This window comes from Sorex fumeus, unplaced genomic scaffold (assembly GCF_029834395.1).
Source record: "Sorex fumeus unplaced genomic scaffold, SorFum_2.1 ptg000043l, whole genome shotgun sequence".
Classification (NCBI taxonomy): domain Eukaryota; kingdom Metazoa; phylum Chordata; class Mammalia; order Eulipotyphla; family Soricidae; genus Sorex; species Sorex fumeus.
Window position 1 is genome coordinate 28652030 of NW_026606100.1, and position 19263 is coordinate 28671292.

At 42.4% G+C, this 19263-nt stretch overlaps 1 protein-coding gene across 2 annotated transcripts in view; it reads right to left on the minus strand.

Annotated features, from left to right (window-relative positions):
• The window catches only part of HPSE2 (heparanase 2 (inactive)), a 652320-nt gene extending 636970 nt beyond the window's left edge, over nucleotides 1–15350 (minus strand). For both annotated transcript variants that reach the window (XM_056120796.1, XM_056120795.1), the window contains exons 1-2: nucleotides 15061–15350; nucleotides 12070–12227 (exon numbers count right to left, since the gene is read on the minus strand). In XM_056120796.1, the coding sequence (XP_055976771.1) occupies nucleotides 12070–12227; nucleotides 15061–15350 (448 nt within the window). The remainder of the gene's footprint in view (nucleotides 1–12069; nucleotides 12228–15060) is intronic.
• Nucleotides 15351–19263: the final 3913 nt, after the last annotated feature.

Here is a 19263-nt window from a genome sequence, read left to right on the forward strand (position 1 = left end):
TCAAGCTCTTAGAAGCCCCTACAAGAAGGTGCTTTGAGACTTCTTGATAAAAGAATGAGGAACCTTATACCATGATACAATAATACAGGCAGCAAAAATCACCAACTTCATAGTGAGGCGATTCTGACTTCAATCACAGCTCCACTATGTACCAGCACAACTGTTTGATAAGCTAGACTTTGTGAGCCAGAGTGTACAGTGGGTAAGGCACTTGCCTAGCATCAGCGAACAAAAGTTTGATTCCTGGCACAGCATATGGTCCTGCAAGCACCACCAGAATTGATCCCTGAGCATGGAGCCAGGAGAAAGGCCTGAGCACCGTCAGGTATGCGCCTCCCACCCCCCAAAAAAAAAACTTTTGACAAAAATAAATTGAAATTTTAAATATCAGTTTGACTTTGTGTAGAATATATATATATATATATATATATATATATATATAACCTGTTTGTTCTTCGTTTTTTTTTTCATTTTTATAATTATGAAAGTGGGGGGAAGAGCAATAGCGCAACAGGTAGGGAGTTTGCCTTGCACATAGCAGGCCAGGATTTGATCCTCAGAATCGTACGTGGTCCCCTGAGCCCCACCAGGAGTGATTCCTCAGTGCAGCACTGTAGCACTGTAGCACCGTCCTCCCATTGTTCATCGATTTGCTCGAGCAGGCACCAGTAACGCCTCTATTGTGAGACTTGTTCTTACTGTTTTTGGCATATTGAATACACCCTGGGGAGCTTGCCAGGCTCTGCCATGTGGGCGGGATACTCTCCGTAGCTTGCTGGGCTCTCCAAGAGGGACGGAGGAATCGAACCCGGGTCGGCTGCATGCAAGGCAAACTCCCTACAGTGCAGAGTCAGGGGTAATCCCTGAGTACCACTAGGTGTGACCCAAACAACCCTCTAAAGAAAAGAATCATGAAAGTGTTTTCATTTAAATCTCTAATCCCCCAAAAATTTCAATTCAAAGAGAAAAATAAGGTTATGGGGGATAAAGAAAGGATTTTCATACACTCTCAGACCATGTCTCTGAATTGAAAGTTGCCAACACAGGTGTAGATAGGTTTTGGCTGAAATGGGGAAGGAAGTTCAACAGACTATACTGGAGGGATATTGAGTTTCGTTGGTGGCATTGTATGATAGCACTGGACTGCTAAAACAGATCAACATTTACACTTTTGTAAACTAATGACATAACAATAAAAAATGCAAAAATCTAAAGGTTTTCATGAAGCCTCTTATCAACAACCTACAAAGTTTCATTTGTTGTAGAAATTGAAGAAAGAACTAAGCAGAATACAATTTCAGTTTATAAAAACTAAATAAATACTAAAATTGCACCAATTTCACAGTAACTTTCCAACCACTTTTCTAATAATCTAATTTTCTTCTGTCAAAATTTCCTATATTAATAACACAATCCATTTCTATTATTCTCTTCAATATATCTGTTTCCAAAAATACCTCCTTAAAGAAGTTAATAAATGCTGTCAAATTTTATCACTTATTCTGCCCCTTCATTATGACCCAATAGATGACAAACACCTCTTCCAACTGCTTTTGTGTGGATCTATAATAATATTTCCTGGGTTTTGTTCTGTGTTATTTTGTTTAGGTGGGTGCTACTCTGTCAAGCTGTGTAGGCCTAGAGGTTCAATGTTGATACTCAGCAGTGCTGGGGGCCAACCGTGCTAAAAGTGGAGGATGGGAAATGATGCATTCCAGTCCTTTGAAGAGGGTAGAGGGGGTTGGGGTCACACCTTTGGGTGCTCAGAGCTTACTCATGACTCTGATCACCCTTGATCACTCAAAGATCACCCTTGGTGGTACCTGAGAGACCAGATATGGTGCTAGGAATCAAACTGGGGTCAGCTGCATATAAGGAATTCAGTTCTTTGAGTTATCTCCCAGGACCCATATCCCCACTTTGGGTTTTTTGGGTTTGTTGTTGTTGCTGCTAATTTTACAACCATTTTCTCCTAACACAAAACTTTTGACTATCCTCACAAGAATGTTTATGACAAATTGTTTTTAACGATCCACAACATTTAGTTTAGGGTTTTTGGTTACCTAGACTTCTTACAGAATCAAATCCTGACGATTCCCTCTTGTCATTGCTATGATTTCCTGAGTGTCTCATCTGTATGAGATCTTCCCCTGGCAAAATCTTAGAATTAGATGTTACATGTACTTAATATGATCAAGTTTCCTCATTTTATGAGTAAGAACAGCTTCAAGGAGGACTCCCACAGTTTGCTCAATGGCACATTTTAGAAGACCTATGACTAATACAAAAGTCTCTTCCAATTAAACCTGCAAGTTGCATGATCAATGTCATTGAGACTCTGGCCCACAATTCATTAGCTGAGTGATCTTGAGCAATTTACTAACCACTTCATACTTCCATTTTCTTCAAGTGGGGAAACAGTACTTTCCATAAAGTTTTTAAGATAATTGTTTTAATGTATACAGACTCAAAATAGTACTACTCTGACAGTGAGCAAGATATAACCTGCATGACAAGTATAAAGTAATAATAATATTAATAAACTATGAGACATGAGTAAAAAACAATTCAAAAATTTCCACATTATAAGTACTGAAAAATATAATAGTATTACTTCTATTACTGGGCTGGAGCGATGGCACAGCAGGTGGGGCATTTGCCTTGCATGCTGCCAACCCAGGTTCAATTCCTCCGTCCCTCCCAGAGAGGCCGACAAGCTACGGAGAGTATCCCGCCCACGCGGCAGAGCCTGGCAAGATCCCCGTGGCATATTCAATATGCCAAAAACAGTAAGAACAAGTCTCACAATGAAGACATTACTGGTTACTGGTACGCACTCGAGCTACAGTGCTACAGTGGAGGACAGTGCTACAGTGCTACTACTTTTACAGACTGAAAAGAAATTCGTTCTTCCCTACTATTTCACAGAAGCTCCCAATATTGAAATATTGCCTTTTCCTAGCTTCCAACCTCACCTTCCACTCCTTAAGGTATTTCTGCCTTTCTGGAACAAATGAAAATAAGATATTTAATGCCAAGCCCCTAATCAAATGTATAGATATAGTTACATATCTTCATCATTTCAAAGACTAATGCTTATATTTTTCCATCTTTATTCTTTGCCACACAAAAGCAGATAATATATTAGAGTTTGCAAATAACATAAATACTGTGCTTGACTTAATGTGTTCCATGTTGAGTGATGATTATCTCTATATGTATTTTTATGTATGTGTCAATGCTAATATATTTTGATTGTAAATTCCTAAATACATAAATGATGTCTGCTTAAATCAATCAAACATAAATTCCAGGGAATTCAAACAAAATTAGAGAGTGAGTATTTGGTAAAGAATTTAATAAAATTTCAGAGAACAAGAAAGACTTTATATGAACTGATTTTGAAGAATACTTAATGAAAGAGGAACTTGAGCAGAGCTTTGAAGAAGCATAATTTTAAAATCTAGAGTGAACATGAGTTGTCAAGGTAAAGAGCACAATCTAAGCAATGTGGAAGGCAACAGAGAAAAGATCAATCTGACTAAAAAATGTTCTGGAGACCACTAAAAGTTCCATTACAGATATAAGACCAGAGCACTTTGAGAATATAGTCCATGTTTTATTCCTTACAGTAGTCTAATATCTAACTTAGCAAATGGGTGATAATAAAAAAGTTTGCTTGATTAAGCAAAACTATACTATTTTTCATCGTACTGTTTAGAGAACTAAATCTAAATCAAACTCAACCAGATCTGAATTCAACAATGAAATTCAACAAACCATACTATCACACTGTCACACTGTCCTCCCACTGTTCATCGATTTGCTCAAGTGAGGCCAGTAACATCTCCATTTTGAGACTTGTTGTTACTGTGTTTGGCATATTGAATACGTCACGGGGCTAGAGCGATAGCACAGCAGTAGGGTGTTTGCCTTGCACGCAGCCAACATGGCCGACCCGAGTTCTATTCCTCCGCCCCTCTCGGAGAGCCCGGCAAGCTACCGAGAGTATCTCGCCCGCAAGGCAGAGCCTGGCAAGCTCCCCGTGACATATTTGATATGCCAAACACAGTAACAACAAAGTCTCCAATGGAGACGTTACTGGGTCCGCTCGAGCAAATCGATGATCAACGGGAGGGCCTTTACCTTTTACCTTTACAGGTAGCTTGCAGGCTTTGCTGTGCAGGCGAGATACTCTCAGTAGCTTGCCGGGATCTCTGAGAGGGGCGGAGGAATCGAATCCTGCTCAGCCGGGCTGGCTGCGTGCAAGGCAAACACCCTACCACTGTGCTATCGCTCCAGCCCAATCACTAGTCTATAAATATATATATATATATACTTTGTTATATCATTGACCATGGACAAGTATAAGAAAACACACAAAATTCTCTCATAACAAGACACACACACAAATACACACACACACACACACCACTCAGAGTGGCACTGCCATATGGCATGAAATAGATGAAATTTGATTAAGGCACCAAGAAGCACCAAAAAAAGACTGTTAATATCCACTCATTTTGTTAAATTCTCAGTAAGAGCTATTGACTACAGTAGCCCAGACTGTGTAACTTGCAGGTTGAGTAAGCCCTGAAAATTTTGAAATAAATTTCTTTTTTTCCATGAGGTATCCATCTCACCAAGAGTAGGAGAGATAATTTAAATGACTTTGAAAGAAGGACTAATATTTACTAATATTTGTTATTAGCAGCAATACCATTATTTGTACTGTACATGAACTTGCAAGAGTGGACTACTTCTGGCTCCAATGAGCAAGTGATAAATTATAGAAATGTGGTTACAACTGGAAGATTTATATGTTTAACTTTCTGATTCAATTAATTAGCAATCAATAAGCAACTGACCAGACTTTCCTAATCCCCGTCACTTCAAGCAGTTAGCCACAATAACTGAGACAAAAAGATCTGACGACTAAGGCTGTGAGATACTACATTCGAATTCAGTGATTCAGTGAGTTACAGCAAGCCCTCAGGACCTACCTTTCAATGATATCACTGCAATTTCAATAATTTTACAGAAAATATACTCATGTTTCCAGAAGCAGAATAAAATATGTAAAAAATCCAAATAATTTCTGATCATTGAAAATACAGTACTAAATTATAGCAAACCTTGATAAAGTTTCTAGCAGACATATTATGAAATGTTAATTATGAAAGGAGACTAAAGGGCTTTCCTGGCCTGAAAGTTTCTAGAAACTGCTTTTGGCTTAATGCTGCTGAAGTGACAAGAGGTCAGTAGTATGCAATTTGACATTTATGGTAAGTGCGCCTTAATTCATCTGCCCATTCAAAGTGTCAATCAAAGGTAAAGAACTAGGTGCAAACACAATGATGAAATTCATGAGTGAATTGATATTCTAAAATACCAATCTTTTGCTCTACAAAAGAAAAAAGGGAAACACAAAAGTTAACAAATTCTTTGATATTTTATGTAGCACCGTAGCACCATCTTCTCATTGTTCATTGATTTGCTTGAGCGGGTCCAGTAACGTCTCTGTTGTGAGACTTGTTGTTACTGTGTTTGGCATATCGAATACATCACAGGTAGCTTGCCAGGCTTTGACGTGGGGGTGAGATACTCTCGGTAGCTTGCCAGGCTCTCTGAGAGGGGCGGAGGAATCGAACTCAGGTCAGCCGATTTGGCCACGTGCAAGGCAAATGCCCTACTGCTGTGCTATCTATCCAGCTCAATATTTTATGTATCCTATAATAAAATAATAAAATTAATCCTTTAATTTTAATTGATCAAATATGCTTCAAAGCTTAAAGCTCATCAAATGCAGCGCTAATACACTTCAACAAGACCAGTGTTTTTCACCTAGGGTCATATGGTCCTCTATGGGCCCCCATGACATTTTAAGGGAGCACAGGTTGAAAAAATAAATCAAAAAAGTCTAGAACATGACACAAGACTAGGGGGTAACCAGAAACATAGCAGGGGCACAGGAAGAAAACAAGTACAGAAGGGGACTGTGGTCAGAAAAAGGTTGAGAAACACTAGGTTAGAGTGTGTTAATGTGGGCACTGATTTAGAAAAAAAAACAGAAGAGATCAAGAGTCATTGTCCATGTTGAAAACATGTCCTTCCCCTCCTCCAATGAAGTAAAAGAACTTCAGAAAAAAATTCCATTTTATTCTATTAAAACCCAAAGTTTCCATAATCTGGATTTGTCCAATCAATCTTGTCTCTCACACATTTACTTTCCTCTTTAATAATTAGATATATTGAGGCAATAAAAATATAATAAAATTTCTTGAAACTCAAAGTAGACACAATTTTATAATAAAGTTCTATTACTGTATATGTCATCTAATGTTATCTAATCACTAAGATATTAATTTATATGAATGGCATGGTCAAGAATTTTGTAGAGTCAAATTGGATTTGACTAGTGTTTTCTCCAGTTGGCAGAGAATTATGAGTTTTGATATATAATATCTCAAAGGACAAGTGCCCTTTTTATTGTATCAGGGAATACATAATATTAATATAACATCTGCTGATATTAATCTCAGTCACTTTATTAAAAGTATGTCACCACTGTAAAGTGACTATTTTCCCCTTTACTGACTATTCTTTAGGACTTAATGATTAAATCCAGCCTACACACAAAAGGAGAGAGTCAAGTATCTTGCCTATGGCAATTATGACTGTTGTATTTTAATGGCATCAGGACAATAAAGTTTATATTATCTTTATCCATCTTGAAACTAAGAGGTACAAAGCATCAATAAATGTAAAATGTTAAATGTTAAATGCAACTGAACTTCAGAAAACATTTATGTAAAATGAAATAAGATAATAGAATGTGAATAAATTCAAGGCAAATATACATTGTGGTGGGTCTGGAGCGATAGCACAGCAGGTAGGGTGTTTGCCTTGAACGCAGTCAACCCAGGGTCAATTCCATGTGGTCCCCCACCACTGCCAGGAGTGATTCCTGAGTGCAGAGCCAGGAGTAACCCCTGTGCATCACTGGGTGCGGCCCAAAAAGAACAAAACAATAATAAAAATAAAAGAAAAAATATATATGTATTATGGCAGCTGTGGTGTTCTTATATTCATTCTATGTCCAGATGAGTGGGATGGGAATAAAAAGAAAAATATCTTGGCCAGAAAGATAGTACAGGGAGTGAGGCACTTGCCTTGCATATGGTAAACCCCAGTTTGATCTCCATCTAATCCTATATGATTCTTTATGGTCCCCTGGAGCAATAGCACAGCGGGTTGGGCATTTGCCTTGCATGCGGCCGACATGGCTGACCCAGGTTTGAGTCCTCCGCCCCTCTCAGAGAGCCCGGCAAGCTACCTCTAATGAAATTTGAATAAAGGAGATCAATAAAAACAGTTATGCAGCACTATGAGTTTCCGCGTGTACTCACATTCATCACTGAGAATTTCAGAACCTTTCTGAAAAGAAAATCTTCAAAGATAGGAATAAAAAAAATAAAATATCTGAAAAGGTATTACTAAATTAGTAGCTTTTTGAGATACTGAGTTGGAAAATTAAGCTAGAAACTATGTAAGGCTAATAAGGGAGGGAGTAAAGGTAAAGAAGAAACAACACAATTTGGACTTCATAGGAATATGTATTGAAGGTGAAAAATTAATAGAATCTTCAGGAATGTGATCACTCATTTCTTCATTGGTAACTCCATTTCCCAGAGCCTTTTTGAGTGCTCTGAGCCTATTATTTGCCAAAAATATTTGCTAAAATTCTACTATGTGCCATACCTAATGCCAGACATTTATGTATTGCAATAATTAGGAATGGCCCTTCCTATAAAGAATTTGCAGTCTAGTTAGTATATATCAGTCATCAGCGATAGCACGGAGGGTAGGGTGTTTGGCCTTGCATGCGGCCCACCCGGGTTCGATTCCTCCGCCCCTTCTCGGAGAGCCTGCAAGCTCCGAGAGTATCTTGCCCACACAGCAAAGCCTGGCAAGCTACCCAGGACGTACTCGATATGCCAAAAACAGTAACAACAAGTCTCACAATTTGTTGTGAGATGTTACTGGTGCCCACTCGAGCAAATTGATGAACAGTGCTACAGTGCCATTATATATCACAAATACACATGTGAAAAGCTAAAGAGCAAAACAAAGTACCAGGGGCCAAAACACAGGACAAAGTAAAAGCTATAATAGTCCAAAGAAAGTAACTATCAGTACGGAATAATCTGTTGATGAAAAGGCTTTGCTAAAATAAGGGGCATCTCTACTAGGTCTAAGGAATTGAATGGCACTGGGGCTGAGCTTTGAACAGAAAAGAAAGGCATTCAGAGAAGAAATATACTCATATGCTCTCTGAACAAAGGTATAGAGTTGAGATAATGAAGGTGTTTTAAGAAAAAAAGTGAAAATCAAATGAGACTATAATGAAAGGTATATGAAAATATAAGGTACAGCTGCAAGCAGAGACTGAAATGAGAAAAGCTTTGAACACTGTTGAGGAGTTTGAGCATTTTCTGTAAGCAATCTGAAAATAATCACAGTTTTTGAGCAAAAGAGTGACATGACAAATGTACTTTAGTAATATTACACTGGCTTTTGATGTAAATAATTAGTGGCATTCATCTTGATTAAAGATATGGTTATGACAATAAAGAGACAGGCATACAAATAAAGCACAACTGGACATAAAACAACAAAGGGGCAGACTAGAGCAAAATAAACTTAAGAAGAAAAGGTTAACCCAAGATATCTTTATCAGGAATAAGTAAAACATAACATTATGTAGAACAGAGAGGATGTTAGGCAAAGAGTAAGATTCCAGAGAATGAAGAACAATCCTGTTTTTATTTCCTCTATCAACGCCATGTTTGTATGAAATTCGGGTTCCCTAAGCAGAGAGTGGAATGAGTAACTATACTAAAGGTGTAATCAGAGAAGCTCCCCTAAATCATACATAAACCAGGACTTTAGAAAGTTAGAAAAAAGAGTTACATTGAAGTGCTTAAACGCATCTGGAAAATAGAAGCCATATGACTTGTAAATTGCACTATTACTTCAGGGGAAAACAACCCCCCCCAAAAAAAATCATGGTAGCAATGTAAATGAATTAGCCAGAAAAGCCTATTTCCCCCAATTGTATCTGTCCATTCATTTTAAGAATATAAAAATTTAGGATTAGTCTCTTTCACCTGCACAAAGCTTCCCTATATTCTCCACCTTCATTCCTTAAAGACGTTTCCCTATTTCCATAATCCTCTCAAACAATTCCTTAAGTCTATCTCCTTCCTTTAGCACAAAATTTACAGCTCATCAAATCTTAGTCACTTCTTAATCCCACTCTACACCTTTAAATATGTATGTTAGAAATTTTCTGAATCACCCCAGCAAAAGAATACTTGGCCTTGCTGTTGACAAAATATTTTCTACACCTTACTCTTAGGATCTTCACAGAAGTAAAATACAGAAGGTTTTATCATCACCCGCGTGTTTTAAAGCAGCAGCAACCCCCAGGGCCATGCATTCAAAAAGCGAAGAGGCCACATATTTAAAAAGAAAAATGCTACAATGCAGGCTTTCTAAGTTCAAATTCCATATCCTCTTCACTATACCACTCTCTTGATGTGCCTTAAGTGAGTGTATCTTATTACTTAAAATCTATACTATTATTCTTTATTCTGTTGAATTAAATATAATTCTTTTCAGCACGGTGCTCATGCCCAAGTACACATTACAGGACCATTTACTGAAAGGATCTATTTTTGGATGTTCCTGATAATGTTACTCTTCACTGGATGAAAAGTGACAATTAAAATGTGCTTGCAAAATTGCTGAGACTTTACCAAAAACATGTCTGCCTTGAGTTCTTAGATGCAACATGGAACAACAAAGACAATATGAGTGATTCAAGGATATCCGACTATCAAAGGGCAGAAATAGGGCAGTCCTACTCTCTTTAACTCTGCTAAGGCCTCAAATACTGAAATAGTTCAGAGCATCTTATTACCAGGGAGACATAAATCAAAAGAAGTTCAGCTAGGAGCAATAAAACAGATTAGTGTCTGGAAGGACTGACTTTAAAGAAAGTTTTAAAAGAATTAAATCCAGGTAGTCTAGATAGAAAACAGCTATGAGGAAACCTTTTTCTGATGCTGACACTAACACCAAAGATAGAAGTCACTCTGATAGTAAATGTCTGAAAAACTGCAAAGAGGAATAAGCATGAATATTTTGAGAATATTTGAAAAGAGAAAGATTCAGGAGAAATTTGCCAGCAAAAAAACCTATGGGACAGAAGAACTCTCTCCCACGGGAGTGGTGAACACTACATTCCTAGAGATATTTAATACCAGGTTGGACAAAACAAGAAAGGGTTCCATGTGGAATAATCCTGCACTGGCCCCCGAACTGGTGGGAGGACTAAAGATGACCTTTTAGATCTTTTCCAATTCTGATACCTTTTGAAAAATCTATGTTAATTCTATAAAGTTTTCATGGGAATTTCTGCCAATTTGCTTTCTTCCCCTGATATCCACTTTCTCCTTTTACAAAGGGAAACAATTCGTATCCTTCACTTTAAGATCTCATGTTTTATGTTCATAATTAACTGGTAATATAACCATGTATATAAATAAATTTGTAGAGGGGGGGAAAGACAATTCCTAAGGTTATAATGGCCTAATTTTTTCATGCCAGTGAGTTCTGGGGCTCTTACAAAATTTTCCCCCAACTAAAGAGGAGTAGTTCAAATGGATTTGAAGAAGAGCTGTTTAATCAGGAGCACCATTAATATTCTCTTTTCTTGGGTCTGATCACTGAAGTGACAGTGACCCTGGGAGCCATAAAGCCCTGGTTCAAATTACCATCGAGCTGCTGTTCAGAATTATTCTTTACCTTTCAGCACTTCATGCAGAGTGACAGCAAAACCTACTTGCAACTGAATTTCCACGGCAAAGGCTTTCACCTTTGTAAAAATGTAACCTTAAACACCTACACACTTTGAAAAATGCCTAAAAAAATAACATTATTCCTGCTTCAAATTCAAGAAGCTACAGCTTCAACCTTCCCCCGCCCATGACACTTAAAAAAAAAATGTTTCTTAGCCACCCCTGAAACAGATCCTACCTCTCCAGAATTCCCATTCTGTAAAAGCCCCAGAAAATACTGATTTATAAGGACAAGATGTAACAAAATCCAGAGAGCGCTAAGAAAATGTCCCTGGGCCTTTCAAAGTATAACTGTGGCTCCCTTAGAAGGGGCTGCCAGGGCCTGAGAGGTCTCAGGATGAACTCTCAGATCTCTTTGGCCAGTTTAAACCCACCAATTCCCCTCTTGCCTGCAGTGAGAAAGAAAGCATATTCCTTACGAAAGTTCATAAGTATTAACACCAACCCTCTAAGCAGAATTTTAAATACCATTTTAAAGATTGTTTTCTCACATTAGAAGAGCATTTGGAGTTTTTCAAAGCCCTTCCAACATTTAATTCATCTGTTCCTGCCAGGAAAGAAGACTAGCTCTTATAATTCCATTTAAAAAAAAACTTTGATAATAGTTTCAAGGAGAACCCGCTGCTGAGATATTCAAACCTTCCCTCATAAGGGACCAATCTAATGGGTCCCTTAGAAAACTTTGGAGGGGTTTCAAACAAAGTTGAATCCCTCCATAGCCCCTGGAAGACAAAAAATAAGAAAAGGCACGTTTGAAGAGTGAAACGTGGCCGGAGCTTTTAATGGTCTATGAACGTGCCCGAATTGATTTTTTGTTTTCTTATTCAAGAAACCCTCAGTACCTTCTCCCCACAGGATTAGCTTGCCAGTACAGATCACCAGTTCGATACCTCCGACACTTGGTAATCCACAGAAAGGCCCAAGGGTCAGGACAGGGACAACCTGGAGAGACCCTTTCAGTAATACGGGCAAGAGTTTCACACTTGTGACCCCTCGTGCAGACACGCACGTACATGCACGCGCACACACGCTCATACACACACGCACACACGCACGCACGAAGCAAGCGCATGCTCCCACATTCAAACACCACTCCCCCGCCACCCCCCCCCCCCCCAAGATCGGGAAATATGCTTCTCACCATCCTCATAGTTTTTCAGATAGTAATCCGGGCCGGGGCCCCCACGACTTTTCGCCGGGTTCCTCAGATTCTGGAACTGCAGGAAGTCGGTCCTTTTGCCCCCGAAGCGCAGAAAGGCCGGCGAGAGTCCCCGGGCGAGGGTCACCAGACGCTTGGAGCTGCAGGGGTAAAAAAAAAGTGAGAAGCAAGGATCTAGCCCAGGCGAAGAGGCCGCCCCAGCCCTCGGTCAGCAGCGGCCTGGCGTCCCGCACCGCAGCCTCGCTCCGCAGCCAACCCAGCCTCCCGGGCCCACCGGCTCCCTGCGGATAAGCCTCCTGCGCCCAGCGGCCACGACCCCCTAGCTGCTCGCCAAAGCGATTTATTTCCCCAGGATTAGAGACCGCGTGTGTCAACCCTGTGTGTGCCGGATCAGGGGGAGGCGGGGGAAGGAGGGGTAGGACACTGGTACTGAGCGCAGCGACCACGCGCATTCACCGGCTGTTCGCGGCCCCAGGCCAGAAAACTCCCCGCGGGGGTGCAGAGGCTCGCTGCACGCTGACCGCTGCGCAGCCACCTCGGCCAGACTTGCGGGCTGCACTGCGAGCTGCCCGCCTTCTCGCCCCCCGAAGGTTCCCACACCCTTTGTGCCCTCTTTCCCTCCGACCTGGTGCCCTGAGGTCATGTTGATTCCGACTTTTCCAGTGCCTGTGCCAATGCTCCGTATCCACTCTATACTTACGGAGCCCGCATCTCCCGGAGCCCTGGACCGCACAGGCTCCGCCGGGAGCTCCCGGCGTGCGGGGCACACTTCCTCCCTCGTTTTGCCCAGTCTCCGGTACACCTGAAATAACGGCCTGAGCTTGAAACAGGTCACGTTTTCCCCTCCACTCCTCTCCCTAAGCTGAGTTTTGGCTTTTGCTGCCTTCCCACTTGGGATATCTGGAAGCCCCGGGCAAAGTGAAGGGAGATTGGGGGAAACTCGAGACCCGCGCACTGCTGGAAAAACCGCCGGAACACCAACATAACATTTACATCTATTTAGCTTAAGGACTTCCACAAAGAGGTTTATAAAGTCTAACGCTGCCTCCTGGAAAAGGGCAGAGACGGGGCCATGCAGGTGCCCTGGGTGTTAAGGGGATGAGTCAGCTACTGAGTTCCGATCGTGCACGCATGTTTAAGGTTTTGCGGGTCCAGGTTTTAAAACTTCAAACCCACATGGAAAAACCGGAGGACCAGGAAGGAGATGGATGGGAACGATGAACGGAGACGACTTTTTGGGAAGACTCGGGCCGTGGGGACAAATCCGGGAGCTAGAGGGTGCCTCAGCCGTGCCCCAGGACGGCGCTGGAGGGCGACCGCGGGGCTCGGAGCGGGCAGAAACGTCGGTGCGAGTTCGGCTCCGCAGGGACGCAACTCCAGCAACCGTCCAGCCAGAAGCCTGCAGGACCGCGTCTGTTTCCCGGAAAACAGCCTTCCAGAATCTTTTCTGCAACAAGCATTCAGTGCTCACGAAATGATTTTTTTTAAAAACAGGAAACTGAAAGAGTCTGCGCCCCTTGGAGTAGGGCAATGTCGATGGGGCGTGTGTCGCCCCCCACGTTTGCACCAGCTCCGAAACACGCTCTGCAACGCCGAGCAGCTAGGGAGGAGGAAGCCGGGCGGGCTGCGTGAGCGGATCCCGCCCTCCCTGCGCAGGCTCGGCGGGAACCGAAACGGCCTCGCTGGCCCCGCGGCCGCCGCGTCCTCCCGCAGCGCCCGCTCCACGCGGAAGCGCGCTCCACGTGGCGCCTCCCGATACCTGCGGCGTCCGCGCCCCGCCGGCCCCGGCCGGCCCGGGGAGCCGCGGCCCGCGGACCAGCAAAGAGCGAAGGAGGGGGCGGGGGTACTCACGAAAGATGCGCGGCGGCCTCAGCACGGAGACGCGGCACTGAGGGCGCTCGGAGCTCTTCGGGGGGGAGCCCCCAGTTGAGGCTCCAATTTGGAGGGAATTTTTGAAAACTCAACACTTGGATTCGACATTGCAGGCGACTTGTTTATTTATTCACACTGCCGCTCCGTGCCTGATGACAAGGGAGCGTGCTGGCCTCACTGCTAAAAGCAGTTAACAACCCGGCCAGAGTGTCAGTCCAAACTGATTCCAAACCACGGGCTAAGGGGACTGTGATCACAAACCTCCGGGTTTGCTAGTCCGCCGATGCCTGGCGCAGACCTCAAACATCCCCCGAGTATTTCTAGGACCCTTTCCGCCCTCCTTATATACTCTAAGACCCGAGTGAGGATTTTTTTTTTCTTTAAAGAAAAACTATGCAGTTACCGCAAGAGATTTAAGGAGGAGGGACTGGGAGGCCATTCCGTCTATTAAAAAAAAAATTAAAAAAAGTCTTACGAAGTCCTAAAGTCTGGAGACGACAGTAGAGGACATAAAACTAAAATTTTAAAATCCGATCCAATTTGCCCACCTCTCCAGCCTCTGCTTAAATTCATTTTTATTTAGAAGTGTAGAAGAACTGACGAAAGGATCTTTCCGTGGAAAATTCCACTCTCGTGCGATCCCCGCTTGAATACTCACAGACACAGGCAGACACGCACTCTGACACACACACACACACACACCCATTCCTCTCGGGTCTTTGTTGCTGGAGACCTTTTTGGCTTTTGTAACTGCCCTGAATCTCTTGTTTCTTTTTCAGAAGGAGACGGGGAGGCTAATTGTGGATATATGTAAGCACAACATTTTTTCAGTCATAACTGATAAGTTTCTGAAATGCCTTCTGCATTGCAAACATGTGCATCTTAATAGAAAACATTGCTTTTCTCAATCACCAGTTACAGCCTCACTGCAAATATTCCAGGAGGAGGAAAAGCCCCTTTCTTGTTTGGTTTTTTTTTTTTTTTCGAGATCCACTTGGCTTATTTCTTCTTCTTCTTCCCCCTTTGGAATGGGGGACAGAAAAGGATGGGGGTTATTACTTAATATAAGAAAAAAATGATCCATCGAAGCCCCTGCCTTACCTTAAGAAATCGAGCCAGCCATCATGAATGATGGACGGATCCAGCTGCAGAGAGAGGAAGTTCTCATTGACTGTCCTGACTGGGTTCTTGGTGCTCACATCAAGTAGAATCAGGGTCTTTTCCTTCAAACCTGGAGCTCTGTCTACAGGCAAGGGTCTCCTGTCTCCAGCTCGGGAGGAAAGGGAGAGATGGAACAACAGAGCCAAGAAGAGAGCCACCGGGGCTAGGCACGCGGGGGGGCGGGAGCTGCTGGAGGGCATGGCTTCAGGGAAGGCACAGAGCACCCTCATTAAATCCCTCTGATTTAAACCTCTCTTCCTACAGGGTCTTGCTGGTGACTAATTGTCCTTATCTAAAGTGTGTGTCTGTCTGCCTCCCCCCCCCCCCCGTTTTTTCCCTCCCTCCCCCCCCCCTCGCTCTCTCTCTTTTTTTTTCCTTTTTTTTTTCAGTGTTTTGGTGCTGGTGGAGGGAACTCACGCCCCTAGCCAGCCTTCTCCGAGACTCGTGCCAAGAGTACTCGTTCCCCAGCACCGCCCCTTTAAGAGATTTCGACTGCAGACATTTTTTAGCTTTTTAAAGGTAAAGGGGGGTGGGGGGCGGGAAGTGGGAGGAAGGGGTGGCGTTGTACCCTCCAGATTTAACCCTCTAGGGTCAGGCAGCCGGTGAAGCGATCGGAAGAGCACAGTCGGAGCTGTTTGGGGTCCGGGGCGGGACGTCTGCTTTGGGCTTCATTCTCGGCGAGGCTCAGGGGAGGGCGGATCTAGCTCCGACCCCGACGCGAAAGTCCCAGCTGCAGCCCCCGGGCGCTCGGGTCGAGTTCGCTCCCGTGCCGGGCCCTTTTTGCTCGGGGTTGAAGCTGTGAGGGCAAGGGTGGTTCACTTGCAGAACCAAGTCGCGGTGGCAACTGCGATTCCTGCCAGATCTCAGAGCGCAGAGAAAGACCCCGGGAGAACCAAACCTGACCTCTGCGACCCGCTGAGCAGCCACCACCATCCTCCGACCTCCAGGTGGCAAAGGGTAATCAGAGGAATACGCAGCGGCCAGGTCCTACGGCTTCCTCGCCCATTAGAGCAATGGGCCCGGTGTGCTTGGTGGCTCTTGCTTTGCTTGCATCGGAGGTGAAGTATCTTGGGGGTTTCCGTGCAGCCTGACTCTGGCCAGTTCAACACAGCCTGGTATGTGCCTGGGGTTTGGGAAGCGCTGGACACGGAGGGGCTCCAGCCCCTCCTTGTCCCTTTGACTTGCACCAGCAGAGGCGCTCCTGCCTTTCAGGGCGACCCTCGCTTACCCCTCTTTTGATACCATTGCAGAAGAGGTACATGATTTTTCAAACTGGGCTCCAAGCCATAGGCAGACCTGGCATCCTTGTAGCTCCTGAGTGCCAGAGTGGTGCGTGGTGCATCTTCGCTGCAGCTCACCCACGAGGGCTCCACACAGCACCTTCAGACCAACTAAAAAGCGGGGCAAGACACCAGGCATAATTGTCCAGTTACACCACTGGAGCCCACTCAGGCCTCCTCCTAGAACAAAATAAATCTTGGACTTGATAGAAACCTGCTTTATACAAGTGGTACATGAGGTCACCCCAGGGTCTCCTCCTTATCAAACAACTCAAATATGCAAAGCAGAAACTTTGCCCAAAGGCACAAGCAGCAGTCTCAGACCCAACAAACTGAAAGATCCATCAACCTGGCTCTCCCTTCTCCCAGCAGATAAGGCACCTGAAAAGGGCTGGAGTACATGAGCAGAAACTGAAGTTCCCTGAGGAGCTTCTCACAAGTTAAACTACAGGAAATCCAGAGGTGAGACTGGATTAGACCGAAAAGTGCCTTAAGATCCTCTTGATATAGAACTGCATGGAGTGAATGCCTAGGAGCAAGAAAACCCAAAGCATATCATCTAAAGATGATTTTTATAACCAAGATATTACATACTCAAAAGCTATGTTAGTCTCTTCAGTTCCTGAAAATTTCTAACACAAACTTTTTAACAATTTGAAATAAGTACATGCTTTTATTGGACAATGTGATATAAATTCCAGCACCAAAAATAGCACCTGAACACTGCCTAGAGATGGTGATAGCCTGGCAAGCAAAGAGCTTTATTTATTTTTATCTCCAGAACCAAGTACATAATAGGCTGTCAACATTTATGAAATACATTTGTGGTACATCAAGTTATGCTTAACACACTAAAATCATACACCCACAAACTTTTAGGGTCATGATTCATTCATTTTCCCAATTATCATCATTTTCCTGGTTATCTTCAGAAAATAATCATCTTTCAAACTTTAATGCCACTAGTTCATTTTTCTATACTCAGAATTAAAACCAATTATAAATATTTTAACAAGGGGATATATTTTCCAGGGGTCTTAACACCCCTGGCTTATAAATCAATGAATTTTTATTTTGTTTTTAGACCAAACCAGAATGCCCAGGGGCTACTCCCAGCAGGGTGATTAAGGGTTGCTCAGGGCAATGCTTCAGGAGCCATCCACATGAACCCAGCCTGTTGAGCTACCTCTATAACACCAATGTATTTTCAGAAGCCATGTTAATTTGGATCTGTGGAAGGTAACTTGAATAAAATAAGGAAATCGGGATGGAGCAATAGCACAGGGGGTAGGGTGCTTAGCTTGCAAGAGGCTGACCCAAGCTGGATCCCTGGCACCCCATATAATCATGAGCTGAGCTCTACCAGGAGTAAACTCTGAGCACAGAGCCAAGAGTAAGCCCTGCACCATTGGGTGTGGCCCACAAGCAAAATAAAATAAGAAAATTATTTGGCCACTAGATATCTGTAGTTAATATATCTTTCAAAACTCGTGACTAAGGGTGAACTTAGTTATGATGAGAATTTTCTTAGTTATAAATTTTACCTACCATTTTTTCCTTATTGACCCAGCTACTCTATAATTGTTCGGTGGCCTAGTACTTTAACCAGTATTTAATGTTTTCATCAGATCCTATATGAATCTAAACCAACCAGCCAAAGTACTTTTTCTTAAATTCCTGATGAAAACCATCTCTCTAGTCCAGCCATGAAATTCTATAGTCAAGTGCAGCCTCAGGACATCAGCAAGAAAGCAATTCAATAATATTTAAGGAGTTCCAGATAGCCCTGGTTGACTCAGATGACCTGACTGGTTCTTTGTCTAGTTTGGGTTTACAGCTACTCTTTCCAAATAGCCCTCCCTCCTCTTTCCTTTTAGTTTTTGTCTTACTTCACATCTAAAATTAAATTTTGTGTTGTAAGTGGCTCAACATTAATCTACATTAGATGATGTATACTTATCATCTTGCTAGGTGAAAACAATATGCGTATCTCTGTAGTTTGTAAATTCCTAGGGGACAAAACTTGGGCCTCTGTATAAAACATGAGTTATTTGGACTGGAGAGATAGTACAGCCAGGATGGCACTTGCCTTATATACAGTTCACCAGGATCACCAGGGTTCAAAATCTAACACCCTATATGATCTCATGAATGCTGGCAGGAGTGAACTATGAGCACAGAGCCAGGAGTTGGCCCTAAGCTCAATCAACTGTGACCCAAAAAATGAAAAGGAAATCATTGGGAACTAGAGGCACTGGGGTTTCCTTGAAAATATTCAGCCTGCTGTTACTGAATGATGCTTATAAATAAATTTCATTATTTCTAGAAGTCTAGTTTCTAAAGCCTCTAAGAAACATTGGAACAGTGATTAGATTCTAGACTCTGAGATTTAAAAAAAACACGGGTTAATAAGAAGGGACATATTTGCCAACTTTTTACTTCACCTAATAGGTCCTAAAATCTATCAACTATTGTTTTCCAAAAGAACATCTTATTAGCCAAAATTAAAGCTAAAATGATATGTCAAAATAAAGAGCAAATGTTTAAACTGAATAAATTTAGCTTTTAATAAAATAATAATCATCATAATAACCATAATAAAAACACTCTACTATTTTTGTCGTTTCATTTCAGACTAGTACAAATATTCCAGTGATCAACAAGTACAAGACTAGTGAATGGGATTAATGAAATATGCTATGTTTATTGTCAAGTTCCACTTTTTGGATATAATGTTGCTGCAAGGTGTGGATACTTTTTAATAATGGTAACCTTCACATTAATAACTTCTTCCACTTCTTCTATGTTTTTTTCCTCACTTTTAGCCTATTACAAACTCGCTTACTCTAACTAAATGCTATCA